Here is a 12776-nt window from a genome sequence, read left to right on the forward strand (position 1 = left end):
TCTATGTACCCTTTTATACAAAAAAAAATAAAAAAATGTACGACTTACTATGAATTATGAATATAGACGAAAATATATAAATCTTCTTCTTGAATTCCAATTCAACTGCTATATAAATATAGAAAATTCCCTCAAAGCAGAGATATTTCATTATATAAAAACAAATTTTAAATTGTAATACTAGTTTTTTTTTCTGTTAAATAATAGATGTGGGTGAAAAAAAAAATAGATGTGGGTGTGGCGGCACGTGCCGGCCTGGAGCAGTAAAGCTAAAAAGCGTCCGCCTACCTAATATTCCCGACAAGACCGGGACTACTTCTTCTTCCTCTTGCTCAAGATCTAACGGCTACGTTTCTTTGGTTCTCAAGATTTTCATCTAACGGTCAGTATTGAATCTAGTTCCATTGTAATAAAACCAAACCGGGTCCAAAGCCTTGTCTCTCTTTCTATCTCTCTAAAGCAAAGTGAGCTTCTATTTCTTTCTTTTGGCTTCGCCGTGAATATTCTCCGGTACCGGAAAACAATGAGCCAATCGAGACTAACGAGGAATCAATCTTCGTTACTCAGATCATCTCCGACGATTCGTTCATCGATTCACAGCCTCCGTGACTTTGACGAAAGAGGAGAAGAAAACAGAGTAAATCATTCGGTTCAATTAGTCGAACCGGTTTAATCCGAATAAAACCGGGTCTCACTTGACACGCGCTTCCCTCTTCTTCTCCCAAACCGGCGACTCTGACGTCGGAGAATCTACTACTATGTTTGATATTCGTCGCCGTTGCTCTGTTCTTCGCGTCGCTAAACACAGCGGTTATCAACTAAACCGTAATCGCAATCAAAAAGCCGACTTTCCGAACCAAACCGAAACCGGTTCACCTGATACGAATGAAATTGGATCAATCGAAGATACGACGGCTATGGAATCGAGTCTTGGTCTAAAGGAAGTAAGTATAAAGGACAGTACAAGCAAGGACTTAGACATGGTTTGCTGAGTTTACTGGTTCTACACCGGAGATTTTTACTCCGGTGAATGGTTTAACGGTCAAAGCCATGAACTTGGTCTCAAACATGGACTTGGTTCTTACCACTTGCGGTAATAAAAAGAGCATTTTTTCGTTACATTTTTTGTTTGATAATGTCTGAGCTAAGGTTGTTTCTTGTTGAAGAAATGGAGATAAGCACGCAGGAGAGTACTTTAGAGACAAGATTCATGGGTTTGGTGTTTGCCATTTCCCTAATGGTCACTATTACGAAGGAGCTTGGCACGAAGGTCGTAAGCAACGCTATGGCACGTATGGATTTATAACCGGCTTTCTCCAGAAACGGGTCTGCTTCGTAAAGCGGTTCAGGTATGTATATATAATACCAGAAAGCATTCGTTTTGGATGTAAAGGCGGAGACTTTAGGAAGTTACTCATTGTTATACTTAAAACCATTTATCGTGGGTAATTGCAGAGTGCTCAAGAGATGGCGAGAAAAGGTGTGGATCAGAGACGGGTCGATGAGCAGGTGGTACGGGCTGTAGCTGCGGCTAACAAAGCTCTCGACAGCTGCTAGAGTTGCAGCTGTGAAAGCCGTTCAAAATCAGATTTATGGTAAACATTGTTGACACTTGAAAATGACTTGTAAAGATGACATTAACAAACAAAAAAGGTCAAACAAACCTGAAATGCAACACAAACACTAAACTCATCAAGCACCTATGAGATCGACACAAAAGGAATGAGCAAGTTAGAAGGAGCTTGAAAGAAAACCAATGAAAAATGTGAGTATGAATCTTGTGACTGAAATGCAAATAACTGCATGGTTTAGTGACATCTTCAGTTTTATTTTCAGCTTGTCTTTGTTTCATCAGTTGCCCCTGACATCATCTTTTTCTATAAACACTAAAAACAAAACAAACATGACAAAGTCAATCTTTGTGATTACACCAGGATTTCAGAGTATTATGCTCCTAGAAATGAATGTACACCAAGAAACAAGATGGAGTTGCTTCCTCTTGTTAATAACGATAAACTCCAAGGCAGAGTCTGATCTCAGTATTCACTGCTGCACAAGATAGAAGTATTTTCACCAAAAAAAACTTTAATAGAGAGACAACATTTTTGTTTTTTTCATAACTCTGTGATATATAGAAATCATGCAATAAGGTAGATTGGTCTGCTAAGCTGTTAAACCTAAGGAGAAAAGTACAAAAAACTTTGATAAATGAAGAACTCATGCAATAAGGTAGATTGGTCTGCTAAGTTGTTTATGAGCAAACGTGTATTTTAAACTCTTCTTGAAGTGTGTAACAACCTTCTCTTGACCTGATCTCAAGATCAGGAGAGAAAGCAATCATATTCAGACACTATGGTGATAATTAGTTGTAGAGAAAAATTTAAAAACGATGCAAACACAACTTTTATTGATATTAAATCTTATGATAGGTAATGACAAGACTATTTTTGTTTTACTAAACAACAACATATGCCAAACAATGGGGGACCAGTAAGACATGCTAGAAAAGTTGGATCTTCTGAAGGCAGTATGCACACGTTCTTGCAGTCGTCACCCTTCTTACAAGGGCCTGAGTGTGGCCTTCTATAGTTACATCTACCTGAAAAGTTCATTTGAAAATAAACCAGCTCACTTTATTATATCATTCAACTATGAAGAATTAGAGTAAGATAATATTACCAGTTGTTTGAGAAAACAGAAGAAAAAAAGTTAGGATCAAAGAAGCAAGTTGAATCTTCTGTGCTGACATTGCTTTCTTTGTATCTCTTTTCTTTTGTGAAGATGTTTTTTTTGGGTTTAAGATCAAATGACCATCCCCCTTTAAATATTTGCTTATATTTGTATATACGTTACTAATTAGTTTGTTAACAAAGATATATTGTTTCAGAATCCAGTGTTCTACAACATTAATTATGTGTAGATCTTGCATTAATTATATAATATTCTCTGCAGAGTAGAATTGAATATCCATTCCTAATATAATTTATTAACAAAGAAATAGTATATTGACATATATCTTCAGAATCCAATTGAATTGCATTAATTAAATTCTCAGCAAAAACAAATTCTAAACTTAAGAGTTCTGGTCAAACAAAGAAAAATCAAACTAATAATCGGTAGGAGATGATTTTATGGGATATAATACCAAAATTAAACCATTCTATTCATTACTTACTAAACAAGCATAACATTAATTACAAGTTTTGGTCAATTCACGATCCTTGTCCAAATTAATCTGTTGCACCAAACAAACTTGTACATCGGAAGGGTGGATATGAACCTCACTGTTCCTTATTGCATTGGCAGTAATAAGACGATACCATCAAAGGTGCAGAATCTGGTAGGCGGCTAGGGCTTATTGCTTGCCAACGGAATCTATTTAGCCAAATACATTGCGACAAGAGTACATATGGAAAAGTAGGATGACTTAGTAGTGAATTCAGAAGGAAACTTTCTTCATAGGAACTGTATGATGTAATGGTCAAAAATATTGGAGATACAAAGCTTAAAAACAGAGTTGAGCCAAGAAATAAAAAAAAAAACTCATCTTAGCTGAAGAGAATGATCTGTTTTCATGAGACAGAATTGGTTCAGCAAGTCTATCACATTATGAACCAAGATGCAGAAGCAGGAGTGACAAACTGTTCAAGCAGAAGGGTTATTATGTAAGAATAGAGACAGAACTGATGCAGAAAAATGAATCAGAGGATCGTTTGCAATCACAATCTGGAACAGGATGGTTCTGTTTTAATGGTTGACTTGTCTCTTTGATCTCTCAGATTCCAATGGTCTGACTGAAGCATTCTGAAAAAGGAGAGTCTTGTGGTTCTGTAGAGTGTTAAAAAGCAGGAGAATTGCTGTCACTCACTCCACAAGAGATTACTCTTCTCTGGAAGAGTGTGTGCTACTGAAACTGTCAAAACCTTTGGTTGTTTTAGCTCTCATGTACTAGAGAGATCATATGATATCAAGCTATTTGAAGAACTAGAGAAGCATATTTCAATAATTGCTTCAGGTTCGACATTACAAAGAGGCTGTGTAATGTTAGGACAAGCAGTTGTTACAAGTAAAAAAACAAAGTGAAATGGTTACAGAGGGACAAAAGACAAAAAAAAAAAAAACGCTTGAAATGATGGGCTAAGTCACATGAACAATCGGTATATATTCGAACATTTATATAAGTTACCTTTGAACATTTGTACAAGTTCTCTTAGTTATATCTCGTCGGTATATATTCTCATGTACAAGTTACCTTTAATTGTTAATGTAGCAGAGGAGTTTAAAAGTTAACCCTGATTCACTAGAGCAATTGACACATCACAAGTGCTGGTGATTATGCAATTACAATTTTGGTTTCAGAGCAATTCCGAAGAGGTATTCTGTACGTTTATTACTGCTACTACTACATACGAAAAATAGTTCCACATTGATAAAGACTAGGTGTGAATATTTTTTTAGAAGCTCCACAAGTTCTTGACATCACTCATCAGATAACCAACCTAATTTCAGAAGCTGACCTGACTGACGCATTGTAGATGCCTTATGCAAACATAATTTTTTATTGATTTTAAATCTTATGATAGGTAATGAGAAATATAACGATGTATTATGTTGAACAAGACTATGGTGCTAAACAACAACATCTGCCTAACAGTGGGATACCCGTAAGGCACAATAGAAAAGTTCGATCTTCTTCAGGCTGTGTGCACACGTTCTTGCAGTCGGCATTTTTCGTACAAGGGCGGCCTGAGGGTGGGAATCTATAGTGACATGTAGCTGAAAAGTTTGTTTTAAAATAAACAATCTGAATTAGTTCATTTTCTTATTATTCAATTATGAAGAGTTAAGAGTAAGAAAATATATATTACCAGTTGACTGAGAAAATAGAAGAAAAAAAGCTAGGATTAAAGAAGCAAGTTGAATCTTCTGTGCTGACATTGTTTTCTTTGTATCTCTTTTCTTTTGTGAAGATGTTATTTTTTTTGGGTTTAAGATCAAATGACCATCCCTCCCTTAAAAATTGAGTGAATTGGTAGATACGTTAGACCATCCGCATTAGCGGTTTAAGAGAGGTTCGTGGGCTCGAAATCTTAGGCCCGTTGGTTTAAAAAAAAAAGAAAAATTCGATAAGTTTGATGAAACGGGCCTTGCGCATGAATCCGTAAGGGGCGGATGTTGCCACGCGGCGTACGCTGGTTGGTCAAGCGTTCCGCGTTGACGAGGAGGAAAGTCGGGCCACGTCTTGTTTCTTCTCATTTTCCCCTTTCTCTGAAAAACTAGGGTTTCACCGTGAGAGGCGACTTATCGTGCGACGACGATTCCCGGCGTTTTTCTCGACGTAATCGACGACGTCCTCTTCTCTCCACCAGCGTAGGTGAGTTCCTTGTAGGTTTATAGCTTTATTGGGTCGATTTTGGGGTGGGAAGCAATTATTCGATTTTGTAAATTTTTTGGGGGTTTCGAGTTAGGGATCTAAATCGTCATATGGGTTTCGATCAAGGGTTGTAGATCGTGATTGTTTTTTGTTTTTGGGTTATTTTTGCAGAGATTTGAAATCCAATTACGGTTTCGTTTTATGGGTGAGTGATGGGTTTATAAATTGAGTGATTGGTTTCGTTTTATGGGTTAAATGGAGTGATAGGTTTATGGTTGCAGATCGTGATAGTGGTTTACGAGTAATTATTTAACAAAATCTTGATTTATTTGACAGATGGATCCGGAAGAAGATAGAAGACATTCAAAGAAGCAACATGAACACATCAACATGTTAAGTTTCGTGGCGGATTCTGAGTACGGTATTCCTAAAAGGTGTCCGTGTGGTGGGAGACTCATAAACGAGGTGCGCGGGGAGGAGGACTACGACACTCTTCCTGGGAAGCGGTTCTTCACCTGCAGAAACTACGAGGTAAAGTGTCCTCTGTTTATCATAATCTCATCAATCTTTATGTTCTATATTGTAAGTTGTATATCTGATGATTCTTGATGTTAAAACCAAGGCTGATGGGCTCCATTATCGTCAGCCTTGGGTGATAGGTGTGCAGGAGGAGCTCGAGAGGCTAACTAAACGGGTGGAAGAGGCTGAGGAGGTGATGCTGGGGGTGTCCACTCTTAGTAAACGGTTTGAGAGACTTGAGGTTAGTAAAACATTTTGAGCTCTTTCATCGCTTTTAATTTTTTTCCTTGTATTTGTATTACAGTTACTAACACAAATCTCCTACACTTTTGCCATGTCCAGGAACAGGTTAATTCACTCAATGAGGCTGTCTATGACCTCACTGTGCAGGTCCATTCCCTCGAGAAGGTCTGCTTCGATTGACAATGAAAGGTTAGAGTCAGCTAAACTATATCTAGGGTAATTGTTATCTGTGGATTGAAGTAGACGTAGGAGTAGAAGTAGAACAAAAGTATAACTATTTGTAGAACTAGAAGTAGACATAAACTAAACTAGTACGAGAACTAGAAGTACAAGTAGATATTAATTGTTGGTTGGTTGGTTGTTGTGATTAATGTTGAATTGTACTTAGGTTGGTAGAGATAGTTTAATTTTCTCTCTTTTGAAACGGAAAATACCCTGTATTTTCGCCTGATTTGATGTCTATTGACTGCTCATTACTATGTAGTAGTTCTGTAATGAATTTTGATTGGTATTGTTAGTTAAATTTTATCTCTTTCCACACGTAAAAACTTGTTTAAAAACATAGTAACTCCACCCTAAAAATTTACAGATACATCTTAACACAAAACCAAAACAAAAACCGGTAACCCTCAAACCAAAACCAGAACACAAAACCCTCAAACATGGAACCTTTTTCCCTTCACGGTCCCGGGTTTGTTAACCTATTAGCTTCGCAGAGCAGTAGTCCAATAGACGTTGACTCTGCTGAGGCTGCAGTTAACTCACCCGGGTTAGTTAAACCACCGGAAAGGAGAAAGTGGACAACCAAAGAAGACCTTGTACTGATCAGTGCTTGGTTAAACACCAGCAAAGATCCGATAGTTAGTAATGAACAGAAGTTAGGGACTTTTTGGAAGAGAATTGAGGCGTATTTCAATTCTAGTCCTCAGCTCATTGGCTCCCTTCCTCGAGAGTGGGGTCAATGTAAGCAGAGGTGGGGAAGGGTGAATGCAGAGGTCTGCAGGTTTGTGGGTTCCCATGAAACGGCTCTGAAGGAGCAATCGAGTGGGCAAAGTGAAAATGATGTCATGAAGACTGCGCATGACATCTATTTCAATGACTACCATCTCAAGTTTGCGCTTGAACATTGCTGGAGGGAACTCCGGTTTGATCAGAAGTGGAGGTCACACTCTCAGCCGAAGGAGAAAAGGAAGGAAGGTGGTGCGGAGGCGGTGCGTGAGGAGGAAGAGGTTAGGCCTCCTGGTGTTAAGGCTAGCAAAGCTGCTAAACGCAAGAAGCCAAATGAAGCAGCTTATGATCATATACATACCATCCTAGCTGAGAAAAATACCATTTCCAGACAAAAGATCCTTGATCGTTTGCTAGCCAAAAACATAGACACACTTTCTGATAATGAAGTGGCTCTCAAGAATAAACTCATCTCTGAAATGCTTTGATGTCTATTGTGTGTATTTTCTTGCTTTGCTTGAGTAGTTGATGTGTATTTCCTTGCTTTGCTTTACTGATTATGTTAGCTTTTCTTCTGCAGGTCACGGGTTGGAGGTGACAGTGTTGCAGGTCACGGGTTGGAAGTTTAGGTTGTTGCAGGTCACGGGTTATGTTTCTTTCTACACTGCAGGTCAATCATGTACTATGTCTATGTATTTTGCTATTGTTGTAACTCTGAACTTGATTCACGGATGTACTGAACTTGATTCACGGATGTACTATGTTGTAACTCTATGTCTCTCTATTTAAATGATGTCTCTACTCTCTGCTTTTTAATCAAAGTGATCTTCTATTTCTTCTCTTGCTATTGTTTCTCTTCTGTGTGTTGCTCTTGTTTGTCTTGTTTATTTCAAAGTGATCTTCTATTTCTTCTCTTGCTCACGGATGTACAACATACAACAAACTACAACAACTAAATTCAAACAACAAAAACCTACAACAAACTACAACGTAAAGGCCAATGACCTGGCTTGTGGCAATGGAAGCAATCACCAGTTCGCATGGCTAACCAAGGAGTGAAGTCCGTGACCAACAAACACACATACAAGAGCAACTACCTTCAACAACAAACAAGAGCAACTACCTTCAAGATTGGTAAGAAAATATGGTTGTAGAATAAAATATGGATGAAGAAAAAATTGGATTCTTTAAAAAAAATGGTTTATGAAAATTAGAAAGAATTTTAGTTAAAATATAATATGATTGAAGTTAAAAATTGGATGCTTAAAAAAATATGGTTGTAGAAAATTATAAAGATTTTTAGTTAAAATATAATATGATTGAAGTACAAAAATAGGATTCTTAAAAAAAAAATGGTTTATGAAAATTAGAAAGAATTTTAGTTAAAATAAAATAGGATTGAAGTTAAAAATTGGATTCTTAAAATCCCCTTTTGTCATGTTAGGAAGAAAACATCAACAATGTCATCCTCATCAAGTGATGAAGTTGATGAAGCTATAGAAGAAATGGTCGACCAAGTAGTTGATAATTACATCGACTCAATAGTTGAGGTCCAATGTAAGAAGCCAAAAAGACGTGCTTATATCGACAGAGATCGGGAACAAGGACACAATCAACTATGGAACGATTATTTCAAAGAAAATCCTACATACCCACCGGAAATGTTTAGGAGGCGTTTTCGAATGAACAAGCCATTGTTCCTTCGCATTGTCGAACGTATAAGTAATGAAGTTCCATACTTTCAGCAAAGACGAAATGCTCACGGGAGGAACGGGCTATCTGCACTTCAAAAGTGTACGGCAGCTATACGTATGCTGGCATATGGTCAATCGGAAGATACATATGACGAATATCTCCGACTCGGTGACAGTACATCACGTTTGTGTTTGGCAAATTTCACGGATGCAATAATAGAATTGTTTGGAAATGAGTATCTACGAAAACCTACAGCCGAGGATCTTCAACGCTTACTCGATGTTGGAGAGGTACGGGGGTTTCCGGGGATGATAGGCAGCATCGACTGCATGCATTGGGAGTGGAAAAACTGCCCAACGGCTTGGAAAGGTCAGTTCACACGTGGTTCAGGAAAGCCGACAATTGTCTTAGAAGCCGTGGCATCACAAGATCTTTGGATATGGCACGCATTTTTCGGCTTACCAGGTACCCTCAACGATATCAATGTTCTTGATCGGTCCCCTGTTTTTGATGACATCTTACATGGTCGAGCACCAAAAGTTAAGTTCAAGGTCAACAACCACACTTATCGTATGGCCTACTATCTTACTGACGGAATTTATCCAAACTGGTCAACATTTATCCAATCCATCCCACTTCCTCAAGGTCCTAAAGCCGAGAAATTTGCAGAAAAGCAAGAATCCGCCAGAAAAGATGTCGAACGGGCTTTTGGAGTATTGCAATCGAGGTTTGCAATTGTTAAAAACCCAGCTCTCCAATGGGACAAGGAGAAGATAGGAAAGATCATGAGAACTTGTGTCATATTGCACAATATGATAGTAGAGAACGAACGACACGGATACGCTCAAATTGATACTTCTGAGTTCGAGTCCGGAGAATCAAGCAGAACTTCGAGGGTGACAAGGAGAGAAAGCATTCATGTCGGTGATATGTTAGGCATGCGCAGAGAAGTTCGAGATCCAGAGAAGCATGCTCGTTTGAAAGCTGATTTGATGGAAAATATATGGCAAAAGTTCGGTGATGAAGATGAATAAATAAGTTATGTATGTTAGAAAAATTTCTCTTTTATGTAATGTACTTTTAATGTATTGAATAAAATGTTTTCATAATTTTAATAATATGTTTTAATATTTTATTCATCTTTTCTGAATATTTTAAATTTTTTTTAAAAAAATTAATATTATTATTTTATTCCTATGAACTCCTTCATCGGGTTCACTAATGCAGAAAACAGCATATCCAAGTTCATAACTGTTCATGGGCCCACGAAAAAATAATAAAAAATGTTGGTGAACCCCAAAGAGGGGTTCACCAATGCTCATGCTCTTACTAATTAGTTTCTTAACAAAGATATCTTTCCTATTGCAAAAATGTGTGTAAATCTTTGCACTAATTACATAATATTCTCTGTAGAGTAGAATTGAATATCCATTACTAATTTAATTCATTAACAAAGAAAGAATATATTTACATATATCTTCAGAATCCAATTGCAATAATATGTGTAAAACTTGCATTAATTATATTCTCAGAAAAAGTAATTCCCAAATTTAAAAGTTTAAAAGTTGGCAGGAAATGATTTTGTGGATTCTATTCTATTCTATAACAATAAAATAGGCTCAAGTCACTTCTCCTTGTGCCACGCGGGAACATAGGGGTGAATCACGACACGTCATCTGCTCAATACCATACTTTCGCGAGCAAAAACAAACCAACAAATTAAGCACACTAAAATTAAAAGCATTGCAAAGTTAAGAACTATAACCCACACTCTGTAATTATCTTCATAGGCCACTTAAGGCCCAACTCTCCTTACAAAGACGACGTCTTCTCCATTCTCTTATTTTGTCGAGCCGGTGTTGGAACGTTTCGGTAACGCTATTAAACTCCAGCCATCTCTCCACCTCTACACCTTCCCACCAAGGTTTGCCAAACCCTAATTTTTAACAAGCGACTTATAATCCTATCAATTAAAACATCCACATGCCTTTTTTATGCAAGGATTTATCGCACCTAATCGTGTACGCCATTTTGAAGCTTTTCTCAAGCTGAGCTCCACCTCTAATATTCTTTGATACATGTCTTTCACTGTGTTCTCTGATGAAGTGTATGATAAGATTGACTTCGAGAGGACCGTGACGATGAACTCTCTTGGGAAGACCTTCTCTTTAACGGGTTGGAAGATTGATTAAATATCCGAAAATGTAGTACTAAACCCGAACCGAAATTAATTAAATATTTGAGTTATTCAAAATTTTGGTTTTTGGAAAACCGAAACCGAATTCAATCCAAACCAAAGTATTTCGGGTATCCGAATGTATCTAAAATAGATTTATATACTTATACATACTAATTATTTTTAGATTTAATATATATAAAAACATCTAGAATATATATGATACTTTTAAGCTGGTTTAATACTTAAAAATATATACAAATAATCAATAGTAAATATATCAAATAGTAAAAGTATACTTAAAACACCAAAAATACTAAAAATAATTATTCTATATCTAAATATTTAAACTAAACTAATTTATATGTTAAGTTTAGGTATTCTGGCATATGTTATTCAAATTTATATTTAATATATTATTTTGTTAATAGTTTTTGTGAAATTTAAAGTATATAATATAATGAATTTTAGAATTTTAAAAATAATTTAAATGGATTATCCGAACTCGAACCGAACCCGTAAAAATCCGAACTGAAATTTAGAAATATTAGAATGATGCTGAAATATTTGACTCCGGAAACCTGAAACCCAAACAAACCTCAACCCAACCCGAATAGATACCTGATAGATAGTTTCTCATGATATAATGGACTTTCAATTTTTTTAAAAAAAAATATAAGCTCATTACTTTTTTTTTCTTTTTAATATAGTGCTATACATGTTTTCAAACAAACCTATTTTTTAAATTGCAATCTATGTATCTAAACAAACCTATTTTTTAAACTGCAATTCATGTATCCAAACAAACTTACTTTTAAACTATAATATATGTTTCCAAACAATTTTTTTAAAAAATTCCTATCCATGTTTTTAAACAAACCTAATTTGTAATTGCTATCCATGTTTCCTTTTTGCCCTTTGAAGAATATAATTTCAGATTTCAAAATCAACGCATGTGTTCCTTTTACTTCTAAGGTAGTGACGTTTTTGTTTTCGTTCCTACAAAACCTGTATTTACAATATTTAGATACTTCTAGACACTTGCATGTAAAATCTCACAATATATATTTGGTGACCCTCTTCTCAAAATTATTCTTCTTTTATTGCGTTAACTCATCTTATCTGGCTTCAACTGGTTTATAAACTTCATACCTGGGCTTCTATGGTCCTTTTGTAAAGATTTAAGACTTTAGGATTTATCCAAGGGTTTATAATTTATCCAAGGGTTTAGGTTTTAAGATTTAGAGTTTATTTTTTTTTTGACGATGTTAAATTTTTTTTTCGTAATTATTATTATTTTTATTTATTTCTTTTTACCTTTTATTTTTAAAACATAATATAACTTGATAGTATTTTGTTTTCTTTTATAAAATATATCGAATTTGAAATAATAAAATCCTATTGGTTGGTGAACTTAGAGGTTCACTCTAGGAAGTGAACCCAAGAATAAGTCTAAAATTTATAGTAATCACATGTATATACATTGCATATGAATTGAAATGAAACAAATGGAATAGTATTTGGATATACTTAGAGCATGAAGATTTTTTTTTTAAAAAGAGATCTAGAAAATATCTTATTTTGGTAAAGTATTCAAAAAAAAATTCTTTAATGCTTTTCCAGCTAAAAAATGACTGTACTCAAGGCCACAAATGATAATGATTTCTTATTTATTATTGATAGGAAAATGCAGCTTAGGCTGTTGTAAGAAATTTTGACGATCTTTCATAGAAATTACTGAATTATATAAAGCTGAAGATAGATTGAGATCCTCTAAATTTGTGTTATCTCAAAACATTTTAAACTTTTTAGTAACAATAG

The 12776-nt window shown here is 35.7% G+C and overlaps 2 protein-coding genes and 1 long non-coding RNA gene across 4 annotated transcripts; 2 read left to right on the forward strand and 1 right to left on the reverse strand.

Moving 5' to 3' along the window:
- Positions 1-2379: 2379 nt before the first annotated feature.
- On the reverse strand, positions 2380-3770 carry LOC125576242. The gene is made up of 2 exons (XR_007314647.1): positions 2680-3770; positions 2380-2599 (listed from the first exon to the last, which is right to left on the reverse strand). It is a non-coding gene; the product is annotated as an uncharacterized LOC125576242 (long non-coding RNA).
- A 1638-nt stretch (positions 3771-5408) lies between these two features.
- LOC106403574 (putative nuclease HARBI1) lies at positions 5409-11083 on the forward strand. 2 transcript variants are annotated; one of them, XM_048735750.1, is made up of 4 exons: positions 5409-5905; positions 5997-6134; positions 6236-6325; positions 7665-8911. In XM_048735750.1, exons 1-3 carry the CDS (start codon positions 5711-5713, stop codon positions 6314-6316), a joined length of 414 nt encoding a protein of 137 aa, XP_048591707.1. In that variant the 5' UTR covers positions 5409-5710; the 3' UTR covers positions 6317-6325; positions 7665-8911. The 2 variants fall into 2 exon arrangements, with proteins under 2 accessions (XP_048591707.1, XP_048591706.1); XM_048735749.1 differs by having other exon boundaries at positions 5745-5905; positions 7665-11083.
- LOC125576170 (glutathione S-transferase T3-like) lies at positions 6799-7572 on the forward strand. The gene has a single exon (XM_048735579.1). It carries the CDS (start codon positions 6799-6801, stop codon positions 7570-7572), a length of 774 nt encoding a protein of 257 aa, XP_048591536.1.
- Positions 11084-12776: the final 1693 nt, after the last annotated feature.

This window comes from Brassica napus, chromosome A7 (genome assembly GCF_020379485.1).
Source record: "Brassica napus cultivar Da-Ae chromosome A7, Da-Ae, whole genome shotgun sequence".
In the NCBI taxonomy this organism is placed as follows: domain Eukaryota; kingdom Viridiplantae; phylum Streptophyta; class Magnoliopsida; order Brassicales; family Brassicaceae; genus Brassica; species Brassica napus.